The sequence below is a fragment of the Solanum pennellii genome, chromosome 5 (assembly GCF_001406875.1).
Source record: "Solanum pennellii chromosome 5, SPENNV200".
Taxonomy (NCBI): domain Eukaryota; kingdom Viridiplantae; phylum Streptophyta; class Magnoliopsida; order Solanales; family Solanaceae; genus Solanum; species Solanum pennellii.
Window position 1 is genome coordinate 25656494 of NC_028641.1, and position 18263 is coordinate 25674756.

The window sequence follows — 18263 nt, forward strand, 5'->3', positions numbered from 1 at the left end:
CCCTTTGTCATACTTTTGGGACATTGGTGCCCCTGCCGTTATACTTTTCAGACACCGGTGCCCTTGTCGTTATACTTTTGGAACATTGAAGCCCCTGCCGTCATACTTCGGGGACATTGGTGCCCCTGCTCCTTCAGTAGAGTGAAGGGCATATATGCTCTAATTTATAGACGACACGGACATCAATGTCCCAAAAGAATGACAGAGGGTATATGCATACCATTTACGGTAGTTCGGGGGTATATTTGTCCTCTTTCCCATAATTATATTATCTTTTCTATGATTTTCTTTCCCATTTTAGACTGTCTCAATGAGATTATCTTTCGCAGAAATGTGATATGGGATTATGTGTTTTGTTTCTTCTTCAAGTGTTATATGAGAGAAGAGATCAATGTTGCAACATTGGATATTATTCGAACTCCAATGTTTAAAACCTGATAGCTTGAGAGAATAATCAAAGTTGAGTGTTCTCCTCCTCGTTTCATTTTTACTTGGCATAATTTCCCTTTTGTTAAAATTCATACTATGCAATCACTAGCAATGTGAAGGAGGAAGAGGGATAGTCAACATGCATTTTTCATTGACCAAAGTTGCTGGCCGAGTCACCTTTAGTGTCGGGAGATATTCAAAAACCAATACTTACACAAGGCGCGCAACCTTCTTCAAAAGAAAACCCAGCTAGACTTATTGACGAAACACATGCACATGTGGGGATCGTGATACATTCCTTTGACATTCTCCTATGTGATTCTTTTCCCAATGCTGTTCATCTTTTCCATCCAACTAGATTGCCACTATTGTATTTCGGTCTCCAGAACCCTAATTTGAGAGAGTTAATCTATTTCTCAGCGAGATTTTAAGTTTTCTTGCTATTCTCACTTTATTTTCGAGTACCTGGGAGCAATATAGATCTCATGTCTTCCACGTTAGAAAACTGGATGATGTCATTATACAAACACGTAACAAAATTCCAACACAAGCTTCAACAACCCTTGGAGGCCAGAAGTTACAAAACCTTGGTAATTATCATGGAGGCCGTTGCCAATATATCATGACTTTGTCTTCCTTGCTTTTGTGTAGTATTTGCTGAAATTTTTACAGATGTTTCTACCTTCTTTGTCGTAGCTTGTTTTCTCTCTTTTTCCATATATTCATCTGCACTCAAGATTATTAGAGATGTGTGAGAATAGGATATTATTTTTCATGTTTTGATTTAAAATATATTTTATATGTTGAAATTACATGAATACTCTATGTCCATCAAAGCTTTGGCTAGATTTGGTAAATTCCACTGAACTCTAAACTAAAGGAAGAATGGTTGGTGGAGGTCGAAATTCCCTGTTTAGGTATGAGAGTTTGAATAAAGTTTTAGGTCCACAGTTTATGGTTAATACATGCAGTAAGGAGGTGAAGGGGGAGGTGGGCAACTCTCAGCTACAATTGCCATTGTTTCGAGGAATGTTCAATTCTGTCTGTGAACATTGGAGAAAATTTAGGGTGATTGAAGGAAGAAGAAGATATCCCTGAACCTTTAGTGACCATTGTTGGGTAAAGTTGTCTCAATGGCCAGCGAGAAAATTCCTTAATTTTCATAAGTTCTTGGGAGTTCCATGAGAGGGGAAAGATGGTATAATTATTTCTTTTGTTAGATATTGAACAAGAGACTAGTAGAACTGAGTGGTGTTATGTCAGGGTGGGGAGGGAGAATGGATGAGACACAAAAAGGAGAATAAAGTCTAGTGGTGATTGTAGGGAACTAAGGGGAGCGAGAGAACTGAACAATTTTAAAAAATACTCTTAGGCACATTCTCGAAACTCTCTCTCCTACTTCCTAGGGGAGAGAGAACCCTCTTTCCTTAAGGTCGCCTGAGAACTACCAACTTGCTTGCAATCCTAAACAGCTATCTCCTTTTGCGATTGTCTCTTTCTTTTCCTTTTCTTCAGATATGGGGACGCGCATGATTTATTTCAACGCTGGATTAAAATCTTTTGATATAAGTGGAAGGTAGTTTATAACTGACAAGAAGGTAGGGGTATGGGGATAAAGAACTTGAAGGTACAGAGTAAAGCTCTCAGAATGAAATGGTTGTGGAAGTTTGCCAATGAAAATTAGATGCGATGGAAAAGGGTAATAAGTGCAAAATATATGGATGACCAAAGAAGTGACTACACCTTATGGAGTGAGTTTGTGGAGATCAATAAGAGACATGTGGGATGAAGTTAAGAGTAATGCAAAGATCAAAGTTGTAGATGGAAGCAAGACAAGATTTTGGAAAGATGAGTGGCATGAAAAGGGAAACCTGGAAGTTCTTTTCCCTGACATATACAATATAGTTTTGGGACAGCACAATAGTATAGCAGAGTTATGGACAAATCAGGGGTGGAGCTTCAATTTCAGAAGACAATTCAATGACTGGGAAACAGAAGAGTGGCAGAATTTCTCAACACTGTGGAAGCTTTTAATGGGCTACAAACAGGGGAAGATGTTATGTGATGGAAGGGAAATAGCAGAGGGGAATTCAAAGTTAACTCGGCCTACAAGTTGATGGATCAGACAAATCGACAAACGTACAATTTGCCATGGAAGCAAATACGGAGAAGCAAAATACGTCATAAAATCTCATGCTTCATATGGTTATTGGCCAAAGAAGCTGCTCTAACTCAAGATAACCTGAAGAAAAGAGGGATAACCTTATGCTCTAGGTGCTTTCTCTGATGGAAGGCATTAGGGACAGTGAACCATCTGTTCCTACATTGCAAGTATACCCAAAAACGATGGAGGATTTTTTTGAATCACAAAGGCATCTCCTGGATAAATACGGAGAAGCAAATACGTCATAAAATCTCATGCTTCATATGGTTATTGGCCAAAGAAGCTGCTCTAACTCAAGATAACCTGAAGAAAAGAGGGATAACCTTATGCTCTAGGTGCTTTCTCTGATGGAAGGCATCAGGGACAGTGAACCATCTGTTCCTACATTGCAAGTATACCCAAAAACGATGGAGGATTTTTTTGAATCACAAAGGCATCTCCTGGACCATGCTCAGGAAGGTCTCAGAGGCTTTGAAGAGCTGGAAGGCAGCAGGGGAGAATGTAAAGGACAAAAACAGATGGAGAATTATCCCTGCTAGTATATGGCAGACTATTTGGAAAGAAAGGAATTCTAGGTGTTTTGAGAGCATAGAGAATGATGTCCAGAAATTCAAGTTAAACTGCATTTTATTATTATGTTTTTGGTGTAATAAAGTATACTCCAATGACACTGTATCAGTAATTGATGTTTTAGACTCAATATAGACTGAACAAGTGGAAAGGAGACATTTGTATATAATGGTTTCAGTACAACCCATGTACTGTTTTGTGATATAATACAAAGTTACCTATTTCAAAGAAAAAATGCAGATGGTTCTCTGTGGTATAAATTGGCGGAGAGAAGTCGAAGATGATGAGGAGATCGACTGTAAGCAGCAAGATGATGGGATGGATATGCTTCATACTAAGAGGAGTCACCTCTGCTAAAAAGAAAACCAGGAGATGGAAGTTTGCTGACAGAAAAGAAAGAATTGTACTAGGAAACATAATGAACATGGGAGTTATATTAGCATTATAGCCTTAAATGCTGGGGGAAAATCTTTTATTATCATCCTGAACCAGTCTTGAATGCTTGATGGAATGATATAGCATTTAATCCCAAAATACTGGTAACAGTTACTCTACCAAGCTTAACAGACTCCAACTGTCCTCACTTTAAGGCTGTGAGAGACAGCAAATGGCTTTTAAAAAGCAATAGAGAAACAAAGGTACAACAAATGGCTTTTAAAAAGCAAAAGAGAAACAAAGGTGTCAAGCACATTAGACAAGCAGAAGCAAGAAGATGGACTGTGGAGTAGGTGTCTTGTGGAAGAGGCCAACAAAGAGAAACAAACCTTGTATGAAATCATAAGATGGCTGCCATCTGAGTGGAGTAATGTTTTAGGAGTCAATAATTATGTGTTATACCGCAACACATTCTTCTTTGAATTCCCAAACAGATTCATTGTAGAACAAATAATTTTAAGGCCAGTGGAAATGGAAAAACCTAAATCTCAGCCTAGAATTGTGGTGCCCGATTCTAGGTTGTGTACGAACCTTCATGGAAGTCAAAGAAACTTGGGTCAAAGTTATAGGAGTTCCCCTACATCTTTGGTCGTATCAAGTTTTTGCACAAATTGGGTGTCTTCATGGTGGATTCATGTTTCTGCAGAAATTGGGGAACTCTATGGTGGTTGACTGACTACTGAAGAGGAGACAGAGTTGAAGAACCATATGAAGTGGGCAAAGATCTTGATTGCGAACGATGGAAGAAACATGCCGAAAGAGGTGTCAATCTCGTGAGACGGAATCAGGAACCACTTTTGGATATGGGTGAAAACAATGTGAGATACGATCTCTTGCTTGAAAAACACTCGAGTTTCTTCGAAGAAGAAAAGTGCTAGGTCAATTCAGGTTGTGGTCTTGTTTATCAGAGGGTAATACAAAGTAACCTCTGTGGTACGATACAAAAATCCCTTAATACTAGGAATCCTAGTAAACAAACCCATTTGGGGAGAGAGTAGATGACAGTTGTGGTTGTGCCCACTTGACCTCTTTAATGAAGGACTCGGTGTTGGGTCCAAGTAAAAGGTTAGAAAATCTGAATGAAGAGCTAAGTGGGCCAGTGGACTACTCGTTAGCTGGAAACACTCATTTAAATGATCTTGGGCCAAAGTGTTTTATGCCCAAAGCAGCAGCCTGTAAAACAGCTCCTTTAGTTGATGAGCTTTTCACTGAAAGAGTTAATTTAACTCTTGGAAATGTCACGAAGGAGAATCATACGTGCCAGCATATGGTGGACAATCTGGAAGGAGAGAAATTCTTGGTGTTTTGAGAACATAGAAAAAATAGTATAGAACAGATCAAATTGAATTGTATCTTGATTCTATGTTTTTGGTGTAATCTGATTCGTCTGATGATCCTGTATCTATTATTGATGTGTTAGATTCATTATAGACATGGGATCATAGGATCTGGATTTACTTGTAAATATGGTCCTAGTACAACCCATGTACTGATCTGTTTCTATCAATAGACACAAAGTTACCAGTTTTAAAAAAAGGTCACGAAGGAGAGATCTTTTGAAGTTTCAGTTATGGTGATGAAACAAGAGAGCTTATCATCAAAGAAAGCTCTGCAATACACATGCAGAAGGGGGAGGCAGACGTTATGGTGGGGGCACCCATAACCTTAGAGATTCCATACTCATAGTTTGATATGGCTGACACTGGTGGAAACAGGGAGAAGACAGGTGATCCCTTCCAAAGCCAAATAATTTCTTTGGAGGAACCAACACCAATTCAATATGATTCCAGTGAGTGTATCAAGGCAGTGGAGGCTGGTGCCGCTACCTTGGCACAAGATTAAATTGAGCAAGCAATTCGGGATTCTGTTTGATGGTTTGGAGAAGGATGCAGTACTATTCCAGAAGCTTGATCAAAGGAGGGAATACTAATGGTTAGCAACAGCGACACTCAACTAGTGCCAAAGGAGTTGCAAATTTTATCTTTGATGTAAGGTATAAGGAAGGGGAACCAAGAGGTGAATTGAGGAAGGGGAGAAGGCCACCATTTGGTGATCAATGAGAACCAAAATCTTTTCTTGGAATGTTAGGGATTAAATGAGGGTGATAAGAGGAAGTTGGTGAAGTAGTTAGTGCACAAATGGAGATCAAATATTATGTCCTAATCGAGACCAAATTAGAACGTTAAACGTATCATAAGGGTGTTATGGGCTTCTCATTAAACATCAAAACAAATTGTTTCTTTAGCTTTGCCATTTGTCCTTCCTATTAATCTTGCTTGCTGATACTTCTATTTTCATTTATGTGATCAGGCTCATTGAAAAATCGATATCAGGACCAAATGACCTTGTTTGCAAGATGCAACTTTTGGGTTCACATCCTGGAGTTGTCACTGACAACTCTATGGAAGTGGCAAATTCATCAAGCAGTAGATCTTATATCAATCTTCGGAAAGAGCTTTTTGAGATGCTTTCTTCTGTGGGACCTCATCTTTATCGAGATACGTTGTTGCTACAGAAGGTTTGGTGCCCCTGATTTGGTGATATTATGACTTCTTGTTTACGCTGGAACTTAATTTTGGTTATTTCCCAGGACTCTAATGTAAGCATTTCAAATATTTCCTAAGATTGGTATTTCTGATTCTTGGATAATCAGGTATGCAGAGTATTGAGAGGTTACTACATTTGTGCACATGAGCTTGTCACTAGTGGAGAAACGGGCTTTATCTCCCAAACTGTTACCATTGGAGATCGAACTCCTCAAATGCACCTGAAGGATGTTACGTCAAGAATCGTAGAAGCATTAGGAGGATGTCTGCTTCCTTCCTTACAATTAATACCAGCAAATCCTGCAGTTGGACTAGAGATCTGGGAACTAATGAGTCTCCTTCCATATGAGGTTGGTTTAAGGTTTTAATCTTCATGTTACAGCCTTTGCTGCTATTTGGTGTAATCTGATCAGAAGTTAGTTGCTTTAGCTGCGTTATCGTTTGTATGGTGAATGGGAGAAGGATGATGAGCAATTTCCAATGCTTTTGGCTGCAAGGCAAACAGCAAAGGTGTTATTCTGCTGTCTAGAAATAGTGCATTTTATTTTTGTTGCCATATATCTTTGTTAAATGCGATATTACTTTGTGTCAGTTGGACACTAGGAGGATCCTGAAGCGCCTTGCAAAAGAAAATCTAAAGCAGCTTGGTCGAATGGTTGCCAAACTTGCTCATGCCAATCCAATGACAGTATTGCGAACAATTGTTCACCAGGTATCATTTAATTGGTGCCTACAGGCCTATGTTTTTCAAGTCCTGCAAGATATTGGGTTGTGATTTAGGATTTAACATACAGTTCATCTGTGCAGATTGAGGCTTACAGGGATATGATTACACCTGTTGTAGACGCTTTTAAGTATCTGACTCAGGTCTAATCATTGTTTCTTTTCCCATTTCTGCTCCTACTTTTCTCTTTGTGTATCTCTTTCTCATGCGTGCTTGGTCATTGCATGTTCCGAGGGTCTATCGGAAACAACCTCTCTACCTTCACAAGGTTGGGCAAGGCTGTGTACGCACCACCCATCCGAGACCCCACTTCTGGGATTACACTGGGTATATTGTTGTTGTTGCTGGTTGGTCATTGCATGCCTTCTGTCTGTTAGAAGATCTTAATTATGGAAATATATCATCTGATTCGTCTAGCCAACTTTCAGTCAATAACCTTATTTGTTTTAAAATTTTCCTCCCTGAAGGGCACTAAGGTTGGTTTCATCCCAGGGATTCAGATTCCTTACAAACGTCCCCATATTGCTGCTGATTGTGCAGAAGTTACAGAACTTCTATACCATGGTCATGCATCTTGCCTTGACTAGCAGTTTGCTGAGGAACCTTGTGCTAGTGTTTTACACTCCTATTATGGCTTGTCATTAGCTTCCTTGTATTCATTTTTTAAATAGCTAACATGACTTGTCCACGAAAGATATACAGTAGTTTGTCAAATCACATTTTGAGTTTTATTTTATTTAAAATTGGATAATATTATGATTTATTTGTACTTTATCTTATTGATTTTATTTTTTGAAGCAGCTGGAGTATGATATTTTGGAATATGTTGTTATTGAACGGTTGGCACAAAGTGGGAGAGAGAAGCTGAAAGATGACGGCCTTAATTTGTCTGATTGGCTTCAGTCTTTGGCATCATTTTGGGGTCACTTGTATGTGTTGTTTCTTCTTGCTATTCATTTTGGAGTTTTTTTTCAATGTTTAAAATATGTGAATTGTTCAAAGTTGAAGAGAGTTGTTGGAAATTTCTTCTACTTTTGCCCCTCATTTGCATTTTCTAGGTGATAATTTCAAGAGAGTCGATTACTCATATTTATAATTTTCTTTGGAATAACTAAAGGGGCAAAAGTGGAAAGTAGTGATCAGTTTATGTCCTAAACCTTTTTCTTAATGGGTGTGCATTTTCCCGCAAATCCACTTAATATGGAATAGAGGGAGTATCTCCCTAGTTTGAACATATTTTGTTGCATACGATAATAATACTGTGTGTTGTACTACTTCCTTAAGGAACGAGTATGTGAGTTGGGATTTTTAGCACTATACACTTGTGTCATTTATGTAGTTAAGGTCAGTTTTTCAAAAGGTAGGGGCATGAGGTGAGGCGTAAGCCCCATGGAATCTTTAAATTTTTAACTTATAATGTAGTAAAATTGTATAATAACAGAAAAGATTATTATAAGTACTTTAATAGCTCAATTATTTTTAAAACATGATTAAAGAAACACATAAGAAACAAAACTTCTAAATTCTAATATGATTTTTCAAGCGTAAATATTGCAATGTTATAAAAGGGTATTATGAGAGGCAAATAAACTCAAACATGTTAACTTTCATATAATAAAAGAACTACAATTTTTAAAAATATGTTACAACCATACTATGCAATCTACTTCACTTAAAGAAAATAATCAATAAGCTTTATCAGTATTATGGATAAAACATCACTTCTTCATGAATAAACATAAAATTTCAAGGTGAATTAACCGCGGAGTCTACAAGAATAGATAATGCCATTATCGACTTCTACCAAAGTTGTATTCAGAGAGCACTCATCAGAGACCCACCAGCGTGCTCAATAATTGTCCAACTCTTTTAGTGGAAGACAAGGTGAGATTGTAGGAAAAATTCACTTAGGAGGAAGTCTTAAGGTGTCTGAAGTTGTGTGCGGGAGATGAAGCTCCTGATCCAGATGGTTTCTCCATGGGTTTCTTCATCAATTGTTGGGAGATTATAAAACAGGACATTATAAATGCCTTCCATAACTTCCTTGAGCAGGAAGTTTTTGAAAGAAGCTTCAATGCAACATTCATAACTCTTATCCCTAGAAGAAAGGTGCTAAGGATTTAAGAGATTATAGGCCTATTAGCTTGATAGGGAACGATTATTCTCCAAAGTGTTGACGGGGAGGCTGAAAGGAGAGATCTCCAATCTGGTGGATGTTCAACAAATGGCTTTCATCAAAGGAAGACAAATCATGGATGCAATTTTAGTGGCAAATGAAGTAAAAGACTCAAGAGTGCAGCAAAAGAAGCCTGTTATCCTTGCAAACTAGATATAGAAAAAACATATGATCATGTAAACTGGGAGTACTTGCTATGTATGCTGCAGAAGTTACGCTTTGGGCAAAAATAGATTTTGTACATCCACGGTTAGTTATTCTTTGTTGATTAACAGATCACCTCCTTTTTTTTTTTAAGGCTTAGAGGGGTCCTAGGCAAGGGGATCCTCTTTCTCCTTTTTTTGTTTATCATTGTCATTGAAGGATTGAACACTATGTTCAAAAGAACTAATTTGTATGGATTGATAAAGGGTTCTGAAGTCAGTTTCAAAAAAAAAAAAAAGGGTTTTGAGGTAGCTAGGGCAGGGAGTGATAGCCTAGAGGTGACTCATTTGCAATATGCTGATGACACCCACATATTTTGTGATGCTGATAGAAACCAATTGATAGATGTCAGAGTATTCCTAGTGCTCTTTGAAGCATCTCAGGGGCCTTCCGGTAAACTAGGCTAAGAGCTTCCTTTACCCCATTAATGATGTTCCCCGCATGAACCTATTGGCATCTATTCTAGGAGGAGAGGTAAGCTCTTTGTCAACCATTTATCTGGGCTAAGTTGTGCGGACTTCTCACTTTCGATGCTGCACCCGTGTCAGATTCTCCAAAAATACACTACTTTTGGCGAATTCGACACGCACCCCTTGACATTTTTGAAGAGTCCGAGCTACATAGTATCTTGGAATGCCTTTGGGGGCCAAGTCAAAGCCTATTGAGATTTAGGATACTGTTATTGAGATATGTGAAAAGAAATTGGCAAGATGGAAAACCCAATACTTGTCAAGAGGACGTAGACTGACTTTGATCAACTCAGTCCTTGATTCACTTCCTACGTACATATGTCCTTGTTTCCCATTCGAACTCAGCCATTGATTGAATAGAATCAGGAGGAACTTCTTATGGCATGGCGACAGAGAGGAAAGGCCATCATTTGGTCAAGTGGAACTCAGTCATTTGTGGAAAAAATGGGGTGGCTTGGGTATCAAGAACCTGGAAATCCAATGTAAAGCTCTAACGATGAAGTGGTTGTTGAAGTTCACCAAAGAAAACCACTTATTGTGGGGAAGAGTGATTAAAGCCAAATATGAACAAGAGGATAGCTGGATGACCAAGGAGGTCAATACTTCATATGGGGTCAACCTATGGAGCTCTATCATCTAATACCCTTGCTCCGTGGGTTGTGAACTTCGGCGCTTCCTATTATATTTGTGGTGATAAATCAGTTTTGTCAAATATTGTTTATTCACAATCTTTCCTGTTAGGCAAGCTGATCCCATATGCTTTATCACTCTAATCTTTGTTCTTTGTGTCCGTGATTGCCCTTTTAATCTTGCATCTGTCAATTGCCTGAATCGTACCTTAAATTGTGCTATAATATTTCTCGATGATTCTTTTTGTAATTGTTATATTTAGAAATACTATATTCGTAGCAATTTATAGTTAAGAAATACAGATTTTTTTCATTTGACTTATTTAACAGTAATGGATTAAATCACGCTGTTGATCGAGAAGAAGTTGCTTTCAACAAGAGTTAATGATGTCAACCTAATACCATGTTACATTCTTGCGTAGCTTGAACCTTAGTATAATCGTTGGTAAATTCTACAGGTGTAAAAAATATCCGTCGATGGAATTGAGGGGCCTTTTTCAGTATCTTGTCAATCAGTTGAAGAAAGGAAATGGTATTGAGCTTGTTTTCATGCAGGTATGGATTTTTTTTTTTATTATTTGTGACAAGTGATTTGGTTTTTCTGGCTGAAAATTTACCTACTTTGAAATGTTGTTGATAATGTGCAGGAGCTCATTCAGCAAATGGCTAATGTACACTATACAGAGAATATGACAGAGGAACAATTGGATGCCATGGCTGGAAGTGACACTCTGCGCTACCAGGCTACCTCATTTGGTATAACACGGAACAATAAGGTGCATTAGAAACTCATTTTAGTTGCAGAAGTTTTCAGATACTTTTTATCCTGGAAAATGATTACTTGAATCTGCAATGGTGCTGGAGCATGATATTTTCAAATAAATGTCTTCAAAAGAAGTGGGTTAGAAGAGTTTCCATTACCACTTTATTTCGATTTTGCATATGCAAGCGCCAGTAGCTTTGAAATCTTTGTATATTGGAGTGAACATATGATGATCTTATTGATTTTGATCATTCATTGTGCAATTTAGATATTTTGAAACGTGAAAGCCCATCTTCCGATTTGTTTCCCCCCTTTTGTTTGGGATGCAGGACAAGAAGGGAGAAATGAGAGAAAATCGGGAGTTATTGGAGAATGCAAGAGAAGATAGATAAATAAAAGAGATAGAAAGAGGAATAGCAACATATCAAGGGGGAATCCCACGTGTGGAGTCTGGGGAGGGTAGCGTGTAACCTTAGTCTTGCCTTAGGAGGTAGATAAGTTGTTTCTGATAGACCCTTGTCTCAAGGGAAATCAAGTCAGAAAAGAAATAAAAGGAGTGAAAATATCATGGTAAAATACGATAGAATGCATCTCAAAACATTATGAAAAATGGAACATTATGAAAAATGGAACATTAACTACAACAAAATAGTATGATAATCAAAAGCACTTTTTAATTCACTCACACTCCAAAAGTTCTTAAAAGCTATTTTGGCTTAAAAACACTTAATATGAGCCTATCCAAACAGGCTCTAGGAGGGTGTAGGGGTTGACTTATTTCAAGTAGTTTTTGTCTTTTAAGCTTTTTATTTTTGAAAATGGAATTTCTAAGCTTTTTTTTTGCTAAGTGTTTGAGAAAGACAAAAAGTACTTTTATGCGCCTACAGTTGGGTCAAAAAAGTACTCCCTCCGTCCCATTTTATGTGGCAACATTTGATCGGGCACGGAGTTTTAAAAATAAATGAAGACTTTAAAATGTTTACCAAATTGCCCTTCAAAAAAAGTCCAAAAGTAGACTCGCTTTCTCTCTCCTCATAAATGTATTGGAGTACTATCTTTAAAATTAAGTTAAGTGGGACCAACAAGGGTAAAAGAGGAATTGTACCTTTAAATACTTACCATATAAGGAAAAGTGACATTTCCTTTTTGGGACTGACCAACAAGGAAATGGTGTCACATAAAATGGGACGGAGGGAGTACAAAAATAAGCTAAAAGCCAAAATGTGGATATGATCAACTTATGACTTATCTTATAAACTGCTTAAACAAAGTCAACTCAAACACCCCCAAGTATGATCCAAACAATTGTAGTATCTCTTTTTTTTAATTTTTTATAAAGGACTAGCTTCTTTGCAGTTTGAACTCCTAAAACAAACTATATGCGTAACTAGAATGGACTGCCTCAAACTAGAAAAGGCTCAAATCTAACTAACTTATCAATTCTTATCTCTACTAAAGGAAAAGCTAGATATATTTTGCATATAATACCCTCTGCCATGTTTTGTTCGACACAGTTTCCCTTTTAGTCTATCCTATAAAACTCACACCTTCTCTGTTTAAAATTTTTTGAAGTCGCCTCCCAATTTTACCATTAGGAGTCGTTTGGTACGAACAAGTTATATCCGAATTATTATACGAGGATTAAGTAATGATGTGATTATTTAATAGATATAGTTAAAATGGTAGATGCTTGGTTGATGGACTGAAAATGGAATATACAGGGTATAGTACAAAACATGTGTCTGGTTTTACACAACATAAATAAGGAGAAACTTTTATCGTTAATTTTTACCTCGACTTTTTAATGGACTGTGGGGGGAGAAGAGAATGGCATTTATGTCATTATGATGTTCTATTTAGGGATTAGTTATCTTTTGAATTGTTATTTCACAACAGTTATGGAATAAATAATCTTGGGATTGCTTATCCTCGATTAAAAGCTCAACCATACGTTAGATGAACTGATCCTGTATTTTATCTCAAGGTTGTTATACAAGTCCCACAAACCAACAGCTCCTTAATGACATGACTTTGGTTGAAATTACTTACTTTAAATGCTCATTTGTTACTGGGGGAGGGAAAAATGAAAAGACATCAGGAACTCTCACCACCACTTATTTAGTAATGGTAGTAAGGGCAATGTTGGTACTTTGCATATATTTATCTTATCTTCAAAAATTCTTCTTTTATTTCGTAAACTTGTTTCCAGTTAAATACATTTACGTAAAGTGGGATTTGTTATAGATAAACACAAATAATATACCAATCAAATGAAAAAGATAAATATATATAATGTATCTACACTGATTTGTTGGGTTATTCAAACATTTATGAATAGCTACAACATCATTAAAGAGCCTTGGGTACATACAAATCTATCAACTCCCCTCTCCTGCTCCAGCCAAAAACAAATAATCTCATTTTGGCTTGAGGTGTCTTTCTGATGTTGTAGTTTGTCTATGTTGTTTTCACTAGTAAACTTAGTTTTGCATAAATCTTAAATATATGGTATTGCAATTCATTTGGGATTCCTCTTGCACCTGGATGTGTGCCTGATGTAGATATCTAATTTGACATTTAGCATCCTAATTTGACAGAGAGTCCTAAAATGTGGCTCTTCTTGCAGGCATTGATTAAATCAACTAACAGGCTGAGAGATGCTTTGCTCCCAAAAGATGAACCAAAGTTGGCAATTCCACTTTTGCTACTCATTGCTCAACATCGTTCCCTGTAAGCATTTATAATACTGGCTGTGTCCTAGAAAAATTTCACAACCGAAATACGAATCATGTAGTTATGAAGAGTAAAAATTTTTCCTGTGAAAATCAAGTCCAACTTCTTTCCCTGACTCCTAGTTGAAAGATGCTGAATATACTATATCTGGAAGGATTGTGTTGCTTCCTTCTTATTAGTTTATACTTTTTTTTTGGGCTCATCTAATGTGATTTCAATATTATATCGATCGAGATCCAATCAAGAGCCTGGAGCTACTTCTCGTGCTTGAACATAGATTCCTCTATTACATGTTTCAACAACTGTATTAATTGATTTCTTTTAATCTTGCATTTTACTCTGCAGGGTAGTTATAAATGCGGAAGTCCCATATATTAAAATGGTCAGTGAACAGTTTGATAGGTGTCATGGAGCCCTTCTTCAGTATGTGGAGTTTTTGTCCAGTGCAGTGACTCCAACAGCTGCCTATGCTGTTCTTATTCCTGCTCTGGAAGAGCTTGTACATATGTATCATCTTGATCCTGAGGTTATCCCGATTCCTATTGGTGTCTTCTAACTTTTCTTATGTTTCATGTGATTCTTCTTTTAATAAATCTATTGAGGTCTTGGGTCCATGTGACTGAAGGGCATCTCAAATTTATATATGTTAAAGGACATAATTGTCATTTTAAAGACAAAATAAGAGCCTCCGTAACTTTGGTTCCGTGATAAGAGCACAACGCATGGCATGTCTGTTAAGCACGTTATGAGTTTGCTATTTTGGGACTAATGCCGGGTATATTAAGTAGAGAAGGGTTTGGGATGAGTCCTTTATCTCCCGAGTTTCGAACTATGTGCTAGCTAGCTCTCTGGATTTCTTGGTTATAAAAAAAACCAAAATAAGATTTGAAATGAATTGTTATTGAGTTTATATTACAATTTAAGAACGTTTTGATATATATCCAGAAAGGTGCAAAGAGGGTGGTGAGCTGCATTGCACTTCAAGAGGCCCCTGCCCAAGTGGCGGAGTCTGCATTATAGTTTGTGGCAGTGAGGATCGTTTAAAAAATAACGGCAGAAAAACTTTCCATCCAAATGTTTTCCTCTTAGGTTTTCTCTAGGACTTCTCTGTTCTAGCATTTTCACAGCATTGTACGTAATATGCTTCAGTGTTTCCTGTAACACATGCGATATCTTACCTCCTCAGGTAGCATTTTTGATTTATCGGCCTGTTATGAGGCTCTTCAGGTGTCAGAGAAATTCAGATATCTTTTGGCCTTCAGATAGTGATGAAGCAGTGAATGCAGCCAATGCTGAAAAGGAGTCTGAAAGATCAGAAGCATCTGCTTATTTACTCCTTGATCTTGGTTCTTCTCGGAAACCTATCTCGTAATACTTTCTTGACCTCCATGCTTGAGTAGTTCGATAATGTTATTATATAAATGTTTTGCATGTTCTTGTGTTTGTTGCACATAATCTATTTTCCTGCTTGTATGGTCAATTTAAGTATTATTCAACCTTTTTTCCTGATGTGTAGATGGACCGATCTTCTTGATACCATCAAAACAATGTTGCCTTCAAAAGCCTGGAATAGCTTGTCCCCAGACTTGTATGCCACCTTTTGGGGTCTTACACTATATGATCTTCATGTTCCTAGATCCCGTTACGAGTCTGAAATTGGTAAGCAGCATGCTGCTCTAAAAGCTCTGGAAGAACTTTCTGATAATTCAAGTTCTGCAATCACAAAAAGGAAAAAAGATAAAGAAAGAATTCAAGAATCTCTAGATCGATTAACGGCGGAGCTTCAGAGGCATGAAGAGCATGTAACATCTGTTCGAAGACGCCTGACTCGTGAAAAGGATACATGGCTGAGTTCCTGTCCTGATACTTTAAAGATCAACATGGAATTCCTTCAGCGGTGTATATTTCCACGCTGTACATTCAGTATGCCGGACGCTGTGTATTGTGCCGTGTTTGTTAATACTCTTCATTCCCTTGGAACACCTTTCTTTAACACTGTGAACCACATAGACGTTTTGATATGTAAGACACTACAACCCATGATCTGTTGTTGCACCGAATATGAAGTAGGTCGACTAGGAAGATTTTTGTATGAGACATTGAAGACAGCTTATTATTGGAAGGTACACTTCAGTACATCTCTATTGCGTAATACCTTCAATGGACTGAAGTAGTAGTGGGACTGGCAGTTTCTAATAATGTACAGCTATACTATCCTCTTCTAACTTTTTAAATTTTAAATTGAAGGGTGATGAATCAATTTATGAACGTGAGTGTGGAAACATGCCTGGATTTGCCGTCTATTACAGATATCCCAACAGCCAGCGTGTTACGTATGGACAGTTTATTAAGGTTAGTCTGTGACATTTCGTATGTATGGGAAAACATGAGTGCAGTCCAAATTTGTGGGGAATAAATTGCGCTCAGTTCCTTACTTGCCCCTATCGTGATAATTTGGCCAATCACTTCACGTCCAAAGATTTTCTCCATAGGAGCATTTCTCAGCAGCTTAAAATGAGCGGTCTACAAACAGTGTGGATTATCATCCTAACACGTAAATTTGTGATTGAATTTTACTTCACAACACTAATTTTCTTCAAAAGTGTATATAAGGTGTCCTCTTTTTCATGAGGTGGTCCTCCTTTACTCTCTCTTTCCTCTACTTCTCTTTTTCTTAAGATATTTTCTTGTCTTTATTTTATATATTAGATATTCTTTCTGACTTCCACTCCCATTGTGATACAAAAAAGTTATGATTCTTTATTTCTTTTATTCCACCTGGCTTCTTGTTTCCTTATTGTTAAATACTCTTTGGTTACCTTATTACTTAATAGTTGCAATTCTGCTTAAGGTACACTGGAAGTGGAGTCAAAGAATCACGAGGTTGCTCATACAATGTCTGGAATCAACTGAGTACATGGAAATCAGAAATGCTCTTATTTTATTGACAAAGATCTCCAGTGTCTTTCCAGTTACTCGGAAGAGTGGAATAAACCTTGAGAAGAGGGTAAACCTGATTGCGAATACAGAATTGTATCTTCAGAACTCTAAAACATCAAGCTCATAAGTTTTTGCTTTTATTCTTTGGTCTTCTAGGTTGCCAAAATTAAATCTGATGAAAGAGAGGATCTCAAAGTATTGGCTACAGGGGTTGCTGCAGCTTTGGCATCTAGAAAGGTAAATCTTGGATTAAAGCTTGATCATAGTTTTTAACTGATTCTGAAGCAATACCTTGCCTGACTACAACAGTCAAAAACCATATTATATGGTTTCTTAAGAGTTTCTCCTTCTGTCAACTTGAGTTTTCCTTGCTTTTCTGTTTCACCTGATGTTGTGGTTATTTGTTCTTCCCTTGTTACCATTTTTCCTTTTTCCTGTGGAGAGCAGGGTGGCATTGGCTGGCGAAAGCCTGAGATGAAATAGTACTTTGTTCCAATTTGTCCCAAAAAAATTAGCACTTCTCATCTTTAGACACGTCCCATGTTTACGCCTTTTTTGCTTTTAGTGACATGTTATTTTGTTAGGACCTGATGTGACTTCATGGAGATAAAGGGCATGTCTGGCAGTCTTTCTTTCTTAAATTCCATTCAGTTCCATGTTCAGTAAAACATTAAAAGAAAAAAATTGGGGCAGTAAAACTATTTCTGTTTGAGGTTATGATTACCTTGTGTTTCTATATGCTGATTCAGGGACTTAGTTAATTGATATTTGCAATTCGCTTGCCTTCTTTTTCCCCAGCCATCATGGGTGACAGATGAAGAGTTTGGAATGGGTTACCTAGAACTAAAACTTGCAGCAGCACCTGCTTCTAAGTCTTCGGCTGGTAATTCAGTGGCCATCCCAAATGGGAGTGGTGCTAGTTTTTCTCAAGGTGAGCCTTCTATTGGAAGAACCGTGGTGGCAGGAAGAGTAGTTGATGGAAAGTTGGATAGGCCGGACAGTTCTATGCCGAAACCTGATTTAGGTCAGGCAAAACAGAAGGGCAGTCAATCAATTAATGGACTGGATGTGCAATCTATGCCATCTGCTACCCTGCAGTCTGATACTCCAAATCAAAACTCTATGTGTAGACCATTGGAAGAGAGTACCATAAAAGCTGCTTCTAAGATGTCTGGCGAGCAGGAGGTATGTTCCCTGCAGTATTGACCTTCCTAATACAATCTAATAGATGTTAATTTAGCAAACATCTTTGTGGATTTCTTGTGGCTATGCCTTTTGAATTAAGTATGCGATTGTTGCAAATTATGTTTACATCGATCGTCGTACTTGATACTTGAAAGAGCCTAGAGTAGTTTATGTCTAAATGTAGTTTTATTGAGCTTCACTTTTTTTTATTATATCATAGTATCTTAAATAGCATTGAGACGGTCTTGTAAACCATTCGTAGCTTAGTTAATAACATAAGCTTTGGTCCTTTATG

The 18263-nt window shown here is 37.5% G+C and overlaps 1 protein-coding gene across 3 annotated transcripts in view; it reads left to right on the forward strand.

Moving 5' to 3' along the window:
- Positions 1–18263, forward strand: part of LOC107020310 (THO complex subunit 2) — a 59336-nt gene that overhangs the window by 28336 nt on the left and 12737 nt on the right. For all 3 annotated transcript variants that reach the window (XM_015220611.2, XM_015220610.2, XM_027917209.1), the window contains 16 exons: positions 5909–6116; positions 6252–6494; positions 6574–6654; positions 6737–6856; positions 6952–7011; positions 7670–7797; positions 10806–10902; positions 10995–11123; positions 13737–13840; positions 14189–14369; positions 15030–15211; positions 15360–15966; positions 16091–16195; positions 16695–16850; positions 16940–17020; positions 17582–17968. In XM_015220611.2, the coding sequence (XP_015076097.1) occupies positions 5909–6116; positions 6252–6494; positions 6574–6654; positions 6737–6856; positions 6952–7011; positions 7670–7797; positions 10806–10902; positions 10995–11123; positions 13737–13840; positions 14189–14369; positions 15030–15211; positions 15360–15966; positions 16091–16195; positions 16695–16850; positions 16940–17020; positions 17582–17968 (2869 nt within the window). The remainder of the gene's footprint in view (positions 1–5908; positions 6117–6251; positions 6495–6573; positions 6655–6736; positions 6857–6951; positions 7012–7669; positions 7798–10805; positions 10903–10994; positions 11124–13736; positions 13841–14188; positions 14370–15029; positions 15212–15359; positions 15967–16090; positions 16196–16694; positions 16851–16939; positions 17021–17581; positions 17969–18263) is intronic.